Source organism: Botryllus schlosseri, chromosome 1 (assembly GCF_051294905.1).
Source record: "Botryllus schlosseri isolate E-star chromosome 1, Bs_hap1, whole genome shotgun sequence".
Taxonomy (NCBI): domain Eukaryota; kingdom Metazoa; phylum Chordata; class Ascidiacea; order Stolidobranchia; family Styelidae; genus Botryllus; species Botryllus schlosseri.
In genome coordinates this window covers 1,336,972-1,356,490 of record NC_137236.1, presented here as the reverse complement: position 1 = coordinate 1,356,490, position 19,519 = coordinate 1,336,972, and the positions used below count along the sequence as shown (strand labels likewise).

The window sequence follows — 19,519 nt, the reverse complement described above, 5'->3', positions numbered from 1 at the left end:
CTACACTAATTTCTCGAGTGGTTATGATTTTGGACCACTTGCATTTATACTTTTCTAATTCTAGTTTTCTAGGCAAGCCTAGCTTTTACCTTCAACTTACTTGTAAATCGCAACTTCTAATTGTACTCGAGTAGAAATGTATAACGTTACTTCTACCTGAGTAACTTCGAGGACAATTTGACCATTTCCGCCTGTAAACTATAAGAAATAGATCATTATAGGAGGCTGCTGTGCTATATATAGATATATAGGTTTACTGATTCTACTTTATGTAACCACTTCTGATTTTATTACACTGGATTGCAATCACAAGATCATTCACACATAACATCTCATTGAAAGGCTGTTCCTACGGTGGATCAGAATTCCTTGCGCAAAAGATTCGCATGACAATCTCAACCGATCAGTCGGAGCCTTACAAACATCAATCTCCGACAGACATGCTGATGAGGTTCAAAGTGAGTAAATTGTGAATTACATTATTTGACAAATTAATGTTTTCAAATCGTAATATTTGTGTGTTCTCGTCACTACCAGTAACAGCCATGATATACTCGTTCTTTTCACTACTAATATTCATGCTCATGAATACAGATATAACACAGTTTCTAGGCCTATTTTTTTAAAACTAAATTTTATCGAAAACTATACGGGATCCGAGGGGTCCCTGACGGTCCAAAAGGGGTCCGCGAAAACAAGGTTGAAAACCACTGCTATAGGAGAACTGTACAGTGAGAGACGAGCCGTGCTTGCTGTACAGAAATTCGCTATTTTAGTGCTTACGAAAATGAACTTACTTTTGTTGTTGTACTTTTTTCTAATCCGTAATTTAAATCAGTTTACAAGTTTTTGCGAATTCAACGATTCTTATTCTAATTCTAATCTAATCTGAAAAACCAGTGTACTGTCATTCTAGTTGTAATATAATTCGGAAAAACACTGTAGGTGTCAGTTTATCTAATTTGGGAAAGCTGAAAATTTTCTAGTATTTGTTAATAATCGAGATTGCGTCGAAAAGGAAAAGACATTGACAAAATCCGGGCAACCGATTCCTGAATCGAGTGTCTACGAAGATGTCAACCTCAATACGACGCTGTCCCCAACGAAAACGCTTCGCTCCGCATCCAACCCCACATGAAGGGAATCACACCTGGCTTTAGACAGAATATCATGTGAAATCCATCTGCTTGCTACTCTGGCATGGGTGCGCGAAGTAGTTAGAGTTGCTATTAAAGTAGAATTGATGTCATAAATTTATAATCTAGTTCAAGTACAAGTCCTGCTTTCCAATCTAGTCAAAAGTGAGTCGCATGTCACATGTCGCATGCCATTTGAGCTTAGTCAAAATAATTCCCCGACCAAATCATAGTCCGGTTCTGCAAAACTGATACATCCACGTGTTAAAATGTAAAACGTCTTCAAATATCTATTTCCTCCGTTCCAGGTGCTTAGTGATGTTATTTCCAGTTGTTTGTACTTTGTGATCATGGTGTTAGTCTTACAGTCCCCCGTACCCGATACCACAAAATCTACTTTAAAAGTGACAGTGTATATTTGGAGACCCGTTAAGAGGCGAGCGTAGATATGTAGTCAAAGTCGTCAACTATACTTGAGAAGCATACATTTTGATAACAATCTCGACTCCGCCAGGAAATATTTTATTATCCTACTGGTGTAGCATCAATGACAGCAACTGTCTCGACTCCACCAGGAACTGTTACATTATTTTACTCGATTTACATAAATGACGGCTTCTATCTCCATCTGGTTGTCTGCTCTCTATATTTATCGCTTTACCAATTCTTACAGGTATAATGAAATTGCCCTGATTTTGTGCAATACAACATAATATGAACATACAAACGAAAATTTGCGCCGTGTCTCTTACGTCGGTATAGTTGCCGGCATTATTGCTACAGAAGTAGTGGACTTGGCGACATTGGCTAAATAGATACACCCATGAGAGATCAGTAAACGCAATTTCAAGCGCATGCTATGTGTGCTTGGTTTTCGTGCTTGCTTGCTTTCAGTTGTCGAGTCCAAGAAGCAATACGCTTCCAAGACGTCTCACGATGGTCACAAAGTACGGACTGTATTTGCTCAAAATCTGTCTCGATGTTTTGGAAGACGGTTTGGCCCAGGCTTTGTCGGATTTTCTATGCCAAGGTAGAGCTTATTTTGTAACGTGTCTCATTGTATTGCTAGTCAGTAGTCCGCCAGACATGTACAAACCACTGGATATTCAAAACTTGAAACTATAACTAGGACTGCTCAGTTTACAAAACTTGCAGCTACAACTAGAACTACTCAAAAAAGCCAGTAGTTGGTTCACTTCACGGTCAACTAACCAGATTGGTAGTTCGTACAAATCTGCAGTCCGCGTTTCTTGGGTGGTGTAGATTGTTGCCTGCTTTCATAACTAACATGGTGAGGAATATATGTGTGACGCACTGAGATTTTGACCCTGACGTCACAACAACTGGAAAAGTGGACGGTATGCAGAGGTGGTCAAAGTAGTCAGCAAGGCTTCTCAAGTAGAAAGCATTAACTTCTGACTATACGTCCACATTTAGGAGGATTTGTCCTCCTTTTTCAAGAACTGTTCTCCCTTCGCCCAAAATTCCACCTTTTTGACAATTTGTCTTTCTTTTTAGTTTAAAATACCCCAAAAGATCGCGAATTTTGCGAAATATGGACCGAATCGACAAGAGACGGTTATTTCGGGAGTTGAATCAGAGAAAAATGACCAAGAGATGTGCTCTCGTCCAATTCAAGACCTGGGAAGAAGCGACAAACTGTGTCGGCGTGCTGAATTAAGACGAAAATGTAAGTAGATGTGTCTGTGTTTAGTTTTAATTCACTATTGCGACTATTGCAAAACTCGCAACTACAAGTACATGCAGACCTAACGGCATTTGGAAATCCCATACTATCTAAATAAAACACATCTAACTCTGATTATAATACAAACTTTGCATTGCAAATGAGATAGAAACTGCATTTTATTAGGAACTGGTTTCGAGCGTCAAAGGGCAGGGGTTTCGACCCTCAAACCCTGGCTATGCCCGTGTCAGTAGTGATGACCGCAAGAACCTATCACGACAGAACACAGGTATCATGATTTACTTCATAAGAAGACGCGTGTTTTCTAGTTGTTTATTTTCTAATTGTGCAACTAGAACTCAGGGTTGTGTCCAAGTCACAAGAATCCGAGTCACAAGTCAATTTCACTTTTATAGTTTTGACTCGAGTCAAGTCGAGTCATTTTCAATACAACATCGAATCAGGTGCGAGTCCATGTCACTGTTAAGTTTTGATCTCAATCCAACTCAACCCACTTTTTCAACTGTGCTCTAGTGATATAGAATTGCCCGCATTCATAATATCGTAATTTCCCTCAATTCTCACAGTTCCTGACCGTATTTTACAAGTATCAGGACTGATAGCCGAAATACCAATAATATGATTACGTAACTATTTTTTAAAGTTACAATGAAATGTATGTCTTGGCCGTCGTAGTCTCGAGTCACATGACTTGGTTCGAGTCATGTATAATGACTCAGGTACAGGTTGAGTCAGGTACAAGTTGAGTATAACTCGAGTCGATTTGAGTCATTTTATGGATTTGTAGAAAATACTCGATTCCAGTCGGTTCACCAGAAATCGTGACTCGAGTCGAGTCATTAGAACCCTGCTATCACTACTAACCTTATGAAATCCACAACATAAGCTAGAAATAGAACTACTCGCTTTTCAAAATCCGCAACTAGAACCTAACTGAATAATCGGTAGTTAGTTGATCACCAACTAACTAGATTGGTAGTTTGTACAAGTCTGTCTGTAAATAAATCTATGGCTGCCGTTTCAGACAAGATCCTGAACGGGAAAGAGATTCAAGCGTATCAAGCAGTGAGCAGTACTGATATGAAAAGGATTCCCAGTCAACAGAATAACCGAAATCATGAAAATTAGAACAAGAGGAATTCGTATGGCGGCAGGTAATGTCTCGTTCGACCTGGTACATGAGGGCCAATATCCAACACAAGCTTGTCAGTATTGTGGTGCTGCCCTACTCTAGACCAGTCATCAAAAATCAAAATTAACCTAAAACGTATTCGAGGCAAGTGTGCAACTTGAAAGCAAATATCAGAGGCTCATTTTAATTAGACGGTTGCAAGTGCCTTTTTGATATCACACTCGTTGTATGTGGCTCTATTTAAAAGCACCAACTTGATTCTGATTCTTGTATTTCTTTTCAAAAGGCAACAACTTTGGTGTGGGTTAGACTCCAGGCTCTATTATACTCACAAATCTCTCCAAAAGGTAGAGTCAATATGTAACGAATTTGGTTTACAAGTCTTCTTCGGTTACACAATCACATATAAATATTCTTCAAGTAGTTGAAAGGTAGGTTACTTTTAAAAAGTTTGGTCCAGCAATTACAATATTGTGAATTGTGATGTATGCCAAGACCAAAGTAGGGCACGAACTCTGTCATGACAAGACGCAGATAAATACATTACGAATTTATAAATCGATTCGAAAGTTTGATGTTCTCCATTAAATGAACTAGCGCAGTGCCTTTCAACCTGTGGGATGGTACGCATTTGTGAGGATGGATAAATTTGCAGTGCGGATGAGAGACGTGGTGCAGATGAATGCGGATGAAAATAGTGAATAATTGTCTTGTACTTGTTCTGGCGTGGAATAATACAAATAAACCTGATAGGAAATTCGAGTGCAGTGGCTCCATAACCTTGGTCGTTGAAACGTAAATGCAAAAACGTGTTTGACCTATTCGTATCTTTTACAATAACTTTGTCTGACGCCAGCCGTAGTGAATTACTGTTTGTGCGCTGTATTTATTACCTACCAAAAAGTCTGGTACAAAACCGGGTGTAGTGGCATGTATAGGCTACAGTACATCAGCTGAGTTTGAGCTTGCGACACGCGGGATTAATGACCTAAAAATGACTGTCTGCTTTATTTATCTGGAAAATCATCGTATTTTCGTAAAAATGGTTCGATTAGCACGAGGCACGAAAATAGTAATCCATACCATCATCACAGACTCACACTTGCAAGTTTCTGTAAAGCAAATTCTGTCCCCGTCACGGCTCCTCAAAGTATGGGTAGCAAATGGTATAATTTTGAGTCTCCACGCCACCTAAGTGGCCTGTTAATATGCAGGTAAAATTTGTGGACTTTCTTGCAGATTGTTTTTATACATCCAAGGCCACTGTTTATCAGCGTATCACAAGGTATCCAGCTCATATGTGCTTATTCTTCATGTTAGTTTTGGAGCTTACTTTCCGAGTCATATGAGGGAAGCATTGAAACAGACATGCGGGTTTTGCAGCCATTCGACGAACTGGCGGTTGTGAGACCTTTGTTGGAAACCTTCTTTTTTTGCACAAGGAAAAGACGTTGTATTCTGGATAGGAGTGCGGGATGGTTCTTATAAACACCTGGATATCCAAGCACTAGAAGTTCTTGTACAAAACTGAACACTTATTTCGCCGAAAAGGGTTTAGTGCACTATGATTGAAATCAAAACTACGGAATAGAGTGGTCTTTTCAATGAGACATTTAATAGCCTTAAGCAGTCGCCTACTTCTTGCACATTAAAACAGAATCTTCTTAAGTATCTACATTTTCTTTTTGTATAACAATTTTCGATTGGTTTGTGGCACTAAAATTTATCTTGCAGAAAAAGTGCTGATGGTGTTCAAAAAGGTTGAAAAGCACTGCAATAGCGTATCGATGTATGAAATTGTATTATATCTGACAGACCTGCAGTCTATGGCATGGTATCATGTAACACATTTATGTCAAAGACCCATTCTCGTACATTTTTATCATAATTTATCATCATAGTATCCGAGCGTTTGAGTTCATATCACCCAGTGATTCTCAACTATTTAACCTAATTTTTGCAACTATTATATACCAACTTTGAAAGCTCATTTTCACTCAACATGAAGTTTTTGTTTGCTGTGAAGATTACTGCTTCCGCTTGGATGGCATTTGACTCCATTTTGATTCCTAAAACTTTTTAGTATGTTTTGCTTAGTATACGGGTAACTAATTAAATTGGTTATGTTATGACTACTTCCATTTCTACTTCACGACCAAATAACGGTACTTACTATTGCATTTTGATTTTGAAAACTACAGAGTAGTTTTGAGATAGTTACAACACTTATTTTACTGAGTTACAGTCCCCTGTGTTGTTGTAGTTGAAAACGGTTTCCAAGATTCTTCCTGTGTATTGTGTGAATCATTTTGCTCTGATCGAGAATCTACTTCGAAAGTAGCCACATCCGATAAAAACTTGCAAAACTAAATTGCAATGCTGACTAAACTGACTGGCTGTGGTTTTTTGTGTAGGAAAGCGAGCCGCGGAAGGTCTCAACGCAATATAATGGAAGAAACGTGAAAAGATCAAGAATGCCAAACAGACCAAACAGAAAAAATCCTAATGTCTCTCAGCAACTTGACTTTATTTTGACAATCTTCCTAGAAGTGTGAACGGTAAAAAGTTGAAGGTGTGTCATAATTACAACTGTTAGCATGCTTTGTATTTTACCTTGGACCGGTGCCCACTAACCGGGGCTCATACGATTACCCCAGGGGTTTTATGAGCCAGACTTGGACAACTACATGATTTTCAGGTTTTCCAAATTAGATTAGAATTAGAGTTGCAGCTGCACATTTTTTTCTTCTTCTCCAAATTAGACCAGGATTCGAATTATAACTGGACCTTTTTTTTCAAATTAGACCAGACTTCACGTTACATAGTTACACAATTTTACCAAATTAGATTGTAATTAGAATTATTCAATTTGCAAAAACTTGGACACGGAATCAAGTCCAGTTCATATCATCTCAGACCTTATTCTCATCAGCATGACGCTGACAAATGTCTGCACACTATGCTCGACTCGTTTTGCACGGTACAGTTCTCCTGTAGCAATTCTGGATGAACCAGAAAATACATTAGAATTAAGAAATCGGATTAGAATTAGAGCGAAGACAAATTTCAATAATTATGTTAGAATTATATTACCGACATTTTCCTATAATTACTGAAATCAAACAACCAGAATTATTTAGTTGTCCAAGTCATTCTGAACCAGACTCATACAGCAAAACTCTCAATCATTTACTGTAATATATGTTGTGTGATCATCATGTTATATGTTTTTTTCCTTCAACAGTGATGGTAATGCAAAGTTGATTCAGTGAACCAGTTTTAACGAACTATATTGTTCACGCCATTTTAAGATTTGAACAATAGGGAGTGTTGTGAACTGACTTAATTCCCTGAACTGAAACCTGATAATACCTTTGTGAGTCGTATAGTTTGTCGTGTGAACGTAGATAACGAAATATGAAATCGTACGATATTTGGTGCATTTAATCTCTCGTGACTATGATATATATATACGTATGTAATACCACGTAGAAATTCTATTCATGATATTTCGCGGATTCGGAAGTCCGTTACTTTGTCGTACGTGAGTCAATAAAGTTACAAGTCGTGGAGACAGAAACAAATATATTCGTCAGTGTGATCCATCGAATACGTGTCCAATAGACAGGCTTCGTGGTACGTCAGCCAACAAAGCCGTACGGCGCGGTTACGCCGGTTCGTCGAACGAAAGAAGAAACACGCAGCGAATTGTAAAACGCAACCTTCTTGGAGTCAATAACACATCTTGGAGTCAATTATACAACTACAAACATTCGCTCAGCGTTAAACCAGTATTATATAGTATGCTAGTGTATTAGATGTGTTACCTGGTAGCTTATTAGTGACTTGCCGAAAATATGGGGTTCTCCAAATCCTTTCAGATTAATGTAACGGTTCACCGGGTTAGTAAAGGTCAAGAACCACTGTCCTCGCATAAGAACCTCGAACTAGTAGCATCGGTTCAAAATACTCGATCCGTCATGTTAACAATATCCATTCATAGCTATGGCACCAGTTCATCGTTAAACTGATTATCACTTGATACAACTATTCTGCTGAAATATGTGTGTTCTATGAAGTGCTTTCATCAAGATAGTATACTAAATGACAAGAGCAGTGGTTCTTAACCTTTTCTAACCTGGCGACACCTTATGCTAACCTGAAAGTCTTCAGCGAACAATGCTTCCAGTGCTGTACCATGTTTGAAAGTAGCCTACAACTCGTTAAAGACCAGTCATGAGTCATAAATACTTTCCGAAATTTGAGAACGTTCCAAAATACCAAATTAGCGATGTATGACAGTAGTATATATCTGGCAATCATTTGGTCGCGTTTCTTCCAAAATACATCAAATGGTCAAAAGTGAGTTGTTGGTTTTATCCCGTCTCTCAGAGTATTTAATGAGACCTGATATAACAGCTGTGATATCAAACGGACAGTAGCAAATTTCTCATTTGATTAATGTTAAGATTCTTGGTTTCAAATTGTCTGCTGTTGTCGTCATTACATTCTGTCTTGACCTTGATTTTTGGAAATTTTACCGTTACACAAGCTGATAAGGTAGAGAAGCGCTGTTCTATATTTTGTCTTTGACCGTTTTGTGTGACTAACTCGTTTACTCTGAGTAGTACTTCGATAAAGTGATTCCATTATGTTTTCAGGAGCTTCTCCTGTCCCAATTCAAAAATCGACATGGTGCAGTTATCATGGATTCTCGAGAAGACTTTCAACAAAGATGGAGTCGAAAGACCGCTCTGATACGCATTCGATAACATCACCAAGCACGAGCACGCTTTGAAAGCTTCGAAGAGTTTTGATGACAATCCTGGCATCTCCGTACCGATCAAGGGGCCCATAGTCGAATTTCATTGGAAAACAGGTAAAACTGCAAGCAAAGCAGACATTTTGTGACTTTGACATTACCTTTTCTCGTTTTCTGTTTCATTTTATGGAATGATTTTTCCTTTACAACACTTGATCATAATCATTCGGCCAATGAGGATAAAACTCTACCCACTTCCTAAAATAATATATACCAACAGACTCCTACAAACTGCTGGATGTTTGAGATGCGTAACTGGAACCAGGACCATTAAAGCTCTGCAACTAACTAACCAGATCACATACCGCTATGCACTGTCGATTGTTGGTAATTGGCAGCACTGATAATAGAAATTACTGAATCGCTAACGAGATAGGAAATATTGGATACAGAATCGTCACTTCTAGAAGTAAGGGTTTCTAGTTAAAATGGGAAGGCTTTCAACCCCTATCACCCCTACGGCAGTCTCTTTAGTGATGACTCTGAGCTAGAAATGGCTGCAAGAACATCACACAACACAAAGACGGTATCACGATTCACGCAAAACGACAGTAGGGGTCTCAGCTTTCCCGTGGCCACTTACTGGCCACAGATTTTTCTGTGGCCGGCCACGAATATCTCGTGGCCGGCCATGAAAAAGCGTTGTCTCGTGGCCGGCCACAGTGAATTTCATGGCCGGCCATACGAATTCATCCTGGCCGGCCACGAGTTCATGGCCAGTTCGTGATTTTGGCGCATCTAGCTGTATCAAAATCCTTCCTTTGCATCCAATTTGACTACACTCAAGTAGATCTTCTACATTTGCACTACGAACTTGCTGGTGGATAGGTTCGTAGACGACTTCCACTAACATTGCACGTACTTACATTACCACTGTATTGAGTAGTTCGGGGATGGGTTCAAAATTACCACGGTTTTACACGCGTTTACCTTCTGTGTTCGCTGTAGAAATAATTTAATTTCCTCGACTATTGAAAAATTACTCTGGCGGGGCGGTGCTCTGTAAACTAACACAGAATCATATAGATTATTGACTATAGATAATTGATGGAGTAATGTTAGAGCGTGCATCTTATTGCTCGGTCAGATAAACCACTTTACATTAAAACTGTTCTCCACGGCTTCCACACCAGCAGGCACTCAACGCACTGGGATTGCGTGGAGCGGAAAAACTGTGGTGCAGACTCGATAGCCTTGAAGTTTCTTCGCATCCCCATCGCCCAAGCCCATTAGTGATGCAAACGTAGATAATCTGACTCCCTGCCTCTCCTTCCTTTTCTACATAAAGAAACCGTCATATTTTGCTTCAAAAAGTTCGTTTATTCCGTTGCCAATTTCACAAAATCGAAAGCCATTGAATATATGATTATGATATGATTATAAATTACATTTAGCCTATATACAAGTAGTTAAATGCAATGTGTCCAATAGGCCTACATGATTTTCACAGTAAACATCCAGGGGCACGAGATATCAGATGCACTTTACGCGGCGATAAGTATTTGCACTGCATTAAGATGTGGAATGTTTCCCCCAATCAATGTTCACTGTTGACACAGACAAGTTCCAATCGATCATCAACCACAAATATATCATGAGTATTGGTCAATACGCAAGCTCGGCATAGGTATTTCTCATCCATCGATGGTGCTGCATTAAATGACGCAAATTATCTGGAGTCATCTATTATTATAACAGTAATTTGATTATATAGTAGACGCATTTACGTCCTTATGCCCACCACACCGGTTAGCAGCTTGATCTAACAACGACATGCGATACAAACCGATCCTTGCACCAAAGTAATCAAGTAGCCTATCCTCTGGCATACAATACACAGCATCGATAGTGACTGCGACATCCATTTCATTAGTACATAATTTGTTTCAACCCGGAAGAACGGCACCTAGATGGATATATATATACATACAAATTATATGGGATGGGAAACGTGATCAAAATCGAATTTCTAGAAACAAAAGCCCCACATTTTACCAATAGACCGGTAGGTTATACTACATCGTTCCTTTTTTCCCATGTGCAGCAAAACTGTAGTGTGTCAAGTTTAAGTGCTGCTACAGCATGTAAATATTCATAGATTTATCGACACAATTCACATCGTCCAGCAATGAGTGTAAGCTCCATTGATGTTGAGGATAGCGAATGTCGTATGCATAGCGGTACGATAATCAAATATCTATATAACCGTATATCGCGGACTTGTCATAGACCTGATACAGAAAAGAAGGATTGTATCAGCCTGGCATTATTCAATCCACAGCTATTCAGCTATACGAAAGATAACAAACTATTGATTGTCTGCAACTTCATATCCTATCTATACCGTTGGAAAGAGATATCAGATCGGAGGAAGTACCGGCCACAGCGAGCTGCTCTGTGGCCGGCCACAGAATGTTATGTGGATTTCACAGCTTTTCTGGAACTTAAAGAGTATATTCCACACATTTGTGGTTCTTTGATTCCCTGATTGTTTCGCCTGGGTACTATGATTACGGGATTCAGTACTGAGAACGATAAAAACAGGTAAAATGACCGAATATTGACCGATCAAGTATCTCGATGAAACATACATATGCATTCGAGGAGGTATAGTCGAGTCTACTTGAGCGTAAATCGAACAAATCTGCACTGAATTAAGACAAATTTCCAGTACAGTATTGTATTATTCATAAATTAATCAGGGAAATTCACGAAAGATTATAAACTGCCCCCACATCCTTAAACTGCATGATAAAATATATATGTAGCCTATAACATCGCATCGCAGACTTATCATAAACGATAAACATGGTTGAAAATGAAGGATATTATCAGCCTCTTATTAAATGAATCGCAGGTATGCATATTTACAAAATATAACCAGCAATACAATAATTTTCAACTGCACAATGCACATCTTACCATATAAAATTAATATCAGAACGGGGGAAGCACCTGCCACAGTGAGCTCCGAGCTGTTCTGTGGCCGGCCACAGAATGACATGTGAATTTCACAGCTTTTGGGGAGCTGATAGAGATTTTCGGACATATGTTTGGTGCACATTGTTCTTTCCAATTCTATACAGTTGCTGACGAGTGTCAGCCGAATATTCGGGTCTATTTCTATATAAAAAAAACATCCAAATCAACACTCACCATCAGTTACTAGTTTTGGTACAGTTTTTACTTCATTGCTTCTAGCTTTTTATACCATTATTTCCTGTTTCATTTAGTGGGTATATCCCCTTTTAATGTATCTTTACATCATTTTGTGTGTTTTTTATTGATATTATAGAGACTATGCCAGATCGTTTCGACTTCTTCCTATCGTTTCATTGTATCGCTATTTTTCTGTTATTTCGGGTGAAAATGCTTATAAACTGAGTTAAACTCTCTCTCACACCTAGTTCTATTGACTGTACGCCCATATTAGAACATAATTGATCACACATTTACCCACGATTGGGTCATGGACAGTACTGATATTCAATATTAAGTTGGTATATTACAGCCGGCCATGAAAATTCGGCCATGAATCAATTTCATGGCCGGCCACGAAAACGAGTTTTCCGTGGCCGGCCAAGGAAATTTCGTGGCCGGCCAAGGACATTTCGTGGCCGGCCACGGCGAAATTTCATGGCCGGCCATGAAATTCACTGTGGCCGGCCATGAAATAGCACTTTTCATGGCCGGCCACGGGATATTTGTGGCCGGCCACAAAAAAATCCGTGGCCAGTGAGCGGCCACGGGAATGTTGAAAGTCCGTCTCCAAAACGATGACGCGAGTTTTCCAGTTATTGGCAACTAGTTTTTTAATGCGGTACTGTAACTAAAACTACTCACTTTTCAAAATCCACAACTTGAACTAATCAAAAACCCAGTTTGTAGTTGACCTTCAACTATCCAGATTGGTAGCTTACACAAGTCTGCATACCAGTAAATAATATTATACTCGGCGGGGCCTGAAAAAGTATGTGAAAAAATACACTCCTAAGGGGTTTGTAACTTGTTGGCCACCCGAATAGATTTAGAGATGCTGCCACTCATTATTGAATAATGATGTTTTGTGAGATTTGATGACCACTGACAATCTCCTTGTACTAGTCATGAGTAGGGTTGTCAAAATCAAGTACCTGAGTGACTCGAACATGAATTGATTTTTAACGTGTCTATTTCAGTGACGTGGACTAATTTCCAGCTAATCCATGTCATATCTTTTTTCGTTTACTGGCGATGTCTTCATCCAAACTCCGCCATAGGCCCTTGTCAAGATCAAAACAAGTGGAAAAGACATTCCTGCCTCTTCGGGCATACCTGGAATATGATTTTGGGTCATGTCGGTATGACGAAATTAGTCACCGTAAATACTACTATTAAAAAATGACCAATTAGACTGACCTCGGCATCTACTGGTTGGAATGGAGTCAAATTTCTTGGGCGAGGTTTTTAAGGTAACCTGACGATTTGACAATAAAGCCGATGACATTTGAAAAAAGTCCTCCCTATTTTACAAGTCTTTCTGTAAACATATTTGCGACTATCTGACTACCATTGCAGGGCAACAACCTGGACGGGAATCAGATTCGAGTTGTTTAAGCTGTGGACGGACGTGAAAGGATGATAAATCAACAGAAGAAGCAAAAGAAGGAGAAGGATGGCAAAAGGAATTTGTATCTCGGCAGGGACGGACTCGTACGACCAGGTATGTGCGGTCCAATATTCAGCCAAAACAATTGTCAGTATTGTGGGGCTGACGTACTCTAGTCCACCGGTCGGCAACTTTATAATGAGTGACCCCAATTAAAACGAAAATAAAACCAGCATTTACGTGCTATTTTGTTTTTCGATAGGGAATAATGTTTAACGGTTATTGAGAAATGTTGTGGTACAAAAATATTCCAAAATGATTTTTTTCAATGGTCGTGCGCTTTAAAGATGATGTACTATCAAATTAAACATGAAATTGTGGAAAAAAATTTGTCACTAGCCATATTTTACTCAGAAAACTACCATAATGGATCTGCAAATAAATTATTTTTCAATACCACCATGTTCCATTCTAGTTGCCTCTATGCTGCGCGAAGCTATCCATCTGTGTGTAGCACAACTCTATTGTAGCATCATGTAGTTGCTGAGACATGGGCAAATGCTGCGAAATATGCCATGTCTCTCTCTTCAGCCACAAGTGTTTCGATCAAGTCACTACCTTCGAGTCACGAGTCATCTTGATTCATTGCGCATTTTGGCTCGAGTCAAGTCAAGTCACAATTCAAGTCAAGTTGTCTTTTCGAAGTACAAGGCATCACATTGCATTTTACTAGCTGTTCGAAATTCAGATTGAGTCGTCATTTATTTTAAACCGAGGGATGAATATAGAGATTAATATACATGAAAAAAATGCGTTGTATACCCACAGTCATTAATTTATCCCCCAAAATAGTGAACACAAAACCTTGGATAGCGGAAACGAATTGATATGAAGCATTACCTAACTACATATCCATGAGATATAAATTAGGTTTACGGCAATGCTTGACTAGTAATATAAACTTGTAAAGTATATTCGAATTCAATTCTGAATGCTAGATCAAATAAGAGATTTGGTTAAGGTTATCACCTAGCACCAATGATCATTGACCAATATTTGACCAATCATTGACCTTGTTGTTATTATATTACTCTACTAATGCGACAACGCACACTGTAAGCGGTCGATATATTTGTTATAGAATAATGGACGTTCAGTAAAACGCAAAATGATTGAATGAATGATTTGTCGCTCTCACCAGTCACAACAGCGTATCGAGAACAGTCCGAACAATTGTAACGTATTCAGCGATTTTAGCAACACCGATTTCTTGATGACTTGAAATTGACTCGTAAATTTTGCTTCCAGTCACTAGTTAATCCACATTTGTGAAACGCCTAGTCAAGTCAAGTCAAGTCATTTTTTGCAAAGTGACTCGAGTCAAGACATAACCCGAGTCATTTCAACACTGTCAGCCAGACCAGTACGACAGGCTGTGCTTTCACAAACACGCTTGCATATCAGAGGTGGAAACTTGCCGCTATGGATAGATTTGCCTCAATATTTAATGGTTGGCATCTCAGTATCAGTTTGACCAACTGACTAATATGATAAGGTGAAAGCAATTTTAAGCTAGCTTCAGACACAAAGCAATCTGGCTGAACACCGTCCGTTGAACGCCAGTACTGCACGCCTACTTACTGTACCAAAACTGAACATAGAACAAGAACTTAAAACTATTAATAGATTTTCACTGTTGAATTGAAACAGTGATAGATATGTTGAGTCATGGCGAGGCCACCAAAAGTTAAGGCGACCCCGCTTGGGATAATGAAGCAGAAGTTGCCATCTTCTATTCAGATCGCCATCAATTCCGCCATTGGCATGTGCAAGGGATGTGCTCTCGTCCAATTCAAGACCTCACTTCCGACAAAGTGGCAACTTGTATCGACTCGCTGAATGGTAAGGAAAACGTTGGTAGACTCGTTCATGCTTACCGTACCTTCAAACCACTATTCAGGTGCTGTACCCAGACTTCAACAAACTACTAGATTTCCAAAATACGTACTCTCTTTGCAAAACCCGCAACTTCAATTAGATTTAGAACAGCGGTTCTCAAATTTTCTTTGACACGCCCCCTTTTTGATAATGAAAAATTTCGTGCCCCATTATCGTCATGTCACAAATGCAATCAGAATGCTGGCAATCCCAACGGAGAGTTTGATGACATGGATGGTTTCGACTAGGGTGATTCTTTTACCTAAAAAAACAAAGATTGTGACCTAAAAAATCAAAATTTTAACATTTTTTGACCTAAAAAATCCTAATTTTGAACAAATTTGACCTATCATATGCAAACTAGGTGTTTTCCCACATAACATTAGAATTGCGCTACTTATCTTCATTTCTGTTTGAAACTGTCTGTCCTTACGAAGTAGTTTGTCCTAATTGAAATTGGGAGGCTGTAAACTCCTAACAGCCTGGCCACGCCAGTCTTTGCAGTGATGACTCTGAGGTAGGAATGGCTGCATCACACGATAAAACGGTGAGATCACGATTCACGTCAAACGATAACGTATGTCTTCTAGTTGTTGGCAACTAGTCAGTTGTCAGTTGACCTTCAATTAACTAGATTGGTAGCTTGTACAAGTCTGCATACCATCAATAATAATATATTCGGTGGAGCCTGAAATAGTATGTGAAAGAATACGCTCTTGATGTGATTTAGAACTTGTTGGCCTCCCGAATAGATTTTGAGATACTGCCACTCATGATTGAAACATGATGTTTTGTGAGAGTTGATGATTACTGACAATCTCCTTGTAGTATTCATTGGTAGGATTGTGAAAATCGAGTGGCTTAGTGATTTGACTATGAATCGAATATTATGAGTCGAGTTGAGTACCACTACTTGTGACATCATAGTGGTATAGGAAATGTAGATAGTGCAAATATGTAGTTTTCATGCAATTACAAAGAATATAATGCCGAATCTACGTCACATTAAAAAAGCCATGTTTTTTTGTCGATCATGCCTATTTCATTGCGAATGCTGCATGTTTACAGATGTTTCCTTTCCGCTAACGTAGTTATATACAAAAGCTTTCGTATGATGTCATGTGACGAATACAGTTCCAAGGCTTCCAGAGTGGAAATACGATCGAAACGATAAATTTAGGTAATAAATTAACACATAGTAGTTAGTAGGGCTGGGCACAATGATACGAATACTCGAATCTACTCCGATTAATATTTCTAATGATTCGAGTCGAGTAGTGAAGTTTTCGGAGTGCTGATATTATATGGTCCTTGCCAATGAAATGTAATTGGATAACGAGAATTATCACGGTGTTTTCTACTGTGGGAACATGGAACTCTTGACTGACCGTATCGGAGCCCACGGAACATGTAGTGCAAAGCTACGAATGATATTGGGATTAGCATATTTATGAAGTCATGATCAACCCACAGCATTGTCACAAATTGTAATGAGATAGGTATTGTGGATGAAATAAGTACAGACATGATATTCTCTGTATTAGCGTAAAAGGTATATATATATACTTTGACATTGTACATGCTGGTATTTCCACATAATGAGTGATACTCGAATACTCCACCGGACTCGAAGCCCAATGTGAGATTCAGTATCGAATCACCAACGTACTCGATCTTGGACAGCCCTATTTGTAAGGAGACGAATCATTTCTCTAGTTGAGTTGAATTGGTAGAGGTAATACCGCTTTCAGATGCGAGTCCTTTGATCATTCTGCCCAGTCCAATATTTTAGAAAATATATCAATTACTGTGATACGAGGGCTATTTTTCCCGCTCAAATTAACCGATTTTTACCTTTTAGGGAAGTTTTGGAATTCAAAGGACTGCGTAAAGCGAAATTTCTGACAAAGCGGAAACTAAAGGAAATTGACTCGTCAAATGAAACGATATTAAATCAAACGCAAACCGCCCAGTTTTGAAAGAAAGTCATCGGAATATTCAGCCGCTCACAGGAAAAGACAGAACGTTACAAAACTCTGGGTTCCAGAATGGGAAAAACATTCGCTCTACATATTCCTCAGATGCGACTATACTTCTATTTCAATTAAAGTCAGTACGACAGCCAGCTTTGATGAATGATACGAAACCAAAAAGAGCGAGATTGTGGTACAAGTGCGACGTAGCAGAAAACTCAACAGCGAGTCCAAGCAACGGAAAGTCACGAAAAACGATTGAGTGCCAAAGGCAAGCGAGAATAGACAGCGTTCGGGGGAGAGCCAAGGAAATCAAAGGAAGACGCAACTGACAGACACAGATTGTTTGGTGATCTCGTTGCAAAATACGCTCACGCCTTTTCCAGTAAACTCGAGTCATGTTCAAGTCACATGACTCAGAACTCTAGCAGCCAATACTGCAATTCATTGCAACTTTCCAAAATAGTAAAGTTGCATTATTATCGGTATTTCGTCTATCAGTACTCGTACATCAATTTAGGGCCAAAACCTGTTAGAAATGATGAAAATCAGCATATAATGAATGTGAGGCATTTGATATCAGTCAAGCATAGTTGTAAAAATATGGTTTAAACATTTCATGAACTCGAAACTGAACTGTGAACGCAATGACTTGGACACGGATTCGACCCTCCGCAAAACGACTCGGACTTCATGCGGGGATGAATTGAAAATGACTCTAATCATTCGAGCCAAAACTATACAGTAAGATTAACTTGGGACTCGGAACCTTGGGACTTTTGGTAACAACCCCTGTATTCGAGCTTTGTAGCAAACAATTGAAACGCCACATTGATTGATTTTTGTGATCATTTTTTCGCGGCTAAACTATGACGATTTTTATCAATGTCATGGTAATTTTGGGGCGCGTTACAGTGCCCAGACCAGATTAAAATGTTTATATTCGAAATCAGCAGTACCTTTCGTTCAAGGCCGCTTCAATAATTGTCGCACTTAGGTCGTAAGCAATGTCCCATGGTGCTTACCAAGTTGCAAGGTCCTGAGTCACAAGGTAATTCTACTTTCATAATTTTGACTCGATACGAGTCGAGTCATATTCAATTCAGCACCGAGCCATATTCAGGGTTCAAAAGCTTAAGTCGAGTCACAGTGTTGATCATTGAGTCTGAGTCCAAGTCATTGTGTTCGCAGTTCATTATCAAGCTCAATCCTGCTTAACTCGCGTTTTAAAACTTCGTTTGGTTGATATTCAAGTATAATGTTGTGGTAGCTTACTATTCTTCGAAGTTACGATGAAATGCCCGTCTTGGCCATCCGAGTCTCGGGTTTTATGGCTTGGTCGAGTTAGGCTCATTGACTCGAGTACAAGTCGAGTCAATACACAAATTGTCGCAAATCGAGTCGAGTTATACACCATATTTTATAAATTGACGCGAGTCAAGTCTAGTCACAAAAACGGCAAACCTGTCATAGCCGTTTACGAAGCTACCATATATTGATAGTCGCGTCAGATTAATAACTGACTGTGTAATCACTGGATTACGGTGTTTCCGTAGTTTAGCCGTCTTTTACTAATATAGGCCTACTTACACTGCCTCCTGTCCCCGTCTGGATGAATAAACAGTTTGCAATTTGACGTGGTTTATTTTAGTCAGTAGCAGGTAAGATCAATGTCAGTAGAACAGCTTCAATCGAAATCACAGCAGCCTCGGTGCACACTTGTTTCTTTCAGGACAGGAAATGAACGTAGATAATATGCGCATAACGGCTCAAGAATTGATAATAGTTGGCCCCAGCACTACCCCCCCTCCACTTTTGTCATCACAGAGCAGCTATTTGCTGGTTTGACTACATAAGGGACACACACAAGTACGCGAGATAATCGCTTATCACTGCGACATAAAATGTATTGCGGACCGATAACAGTAACGCTCAAAATTTCGTGAAAGCGAAATTTCTCGTCAAACTAGTCGTGCTGGATGCGTTTGCGACGTCATCATTGGCCGTCCAAAGTTTAATATGAGGTCTTGTGAACAACACGCAACATGATTCTCGATACAACGCTATCACAAACAATGTTTACTTTAGTTGAGCATCGTCTTGCTCATAATGTGGATGGTACACGGCAATCGGCAATAAAAGCTTTAGATGTCGCATTTACGACAATCCTGCGATAACAGTTTATGGAGTAATTTAGGACTGAGGCAATCAGAATTAAGCAA

At 39.3% G+C, this 19,519-nt stretch overlaps 1 protein-coding gene and 1 long non-coding RNA gene across 3 annotated transcripts in view; one reads left to right on the top strand and one right to left on the bottom strand.

Moving 5' to 3' along the window:
- LOC145448941 (uncharacterized) overlaps positions 1-19,519 on the bottom strand; it is a 507,956-nt gene that overhangs the window by 138,947 nt on the left and 349,490 nt on the right. The window lies entirely within an intron of this gene.
- Positions 105-18,933, top strand: LOC145441970 (uncharacterized). Of its 2 annotated transcripts, XM_080320037.1 has the most exons (9): positions 105-458; positions 2,031-2,166; positions 2,655-2,826; positions 3,869-3,998; positions 6,391-6,548; positions 8,638-8,855; positions 13,356-13,500; positions 15,187-15,288; positions 17,186-18,933. In XM_080320037.1, the coding sequence occupies exons 7-9, from the start codon at positions 13,416-13,418 to the stop codon at positions 17,227-17,229; spliced, it is 231 nt and encodes a 76-aa protein (XP_080176163.1). In that variant the 5' UTR covers positions 105-458; positions 2,031-2,166; positions 2,655-2,826; positions 3,869-3,998; positions 6,391-6,548; positions 8,638-8,855; positions 13,356-13,415; the 3' UTR covers positions 17,230-18,933. The 2 variants fall into 2 exon arrangements, with proteins under 2 accessions (XP_080176163.1, XP_080176089.1); XM_080319963.1 differs by lacking the exons at positions 105-458; positions 6,391-6,548; positions 8,638-8,855; ... (1 more) ...; positions 15,187-15,288; positions 17,186-18,933 and having other exon boundaries at positions 1,345-2,166; positions 3,869-5,999.

Coding starts and splice junctions, on each gene's coding strand:
- LOC145441970 (XM_080319963.1), top strand. CDS start 1,996: ATGTGTGCTTGGTTTTCGTGCTTGCTTGCTTTCAGTTGTCGAGTCCAA. Junction 2,167..2,654: donor GTCGGATTTTCTATGCCAAG/GTAGAGCTTATT, acceptor CTTTCTTTTTAG/TTTAAAATACCCCAAAAGAT. Junction 2,827..3,868: donor TGCTGAATTAAGACGAAAAT/GTAAGTAGATGT, acceptor CTGCCGTTTCAG/ACAAGATCCTGAACGGGAAA.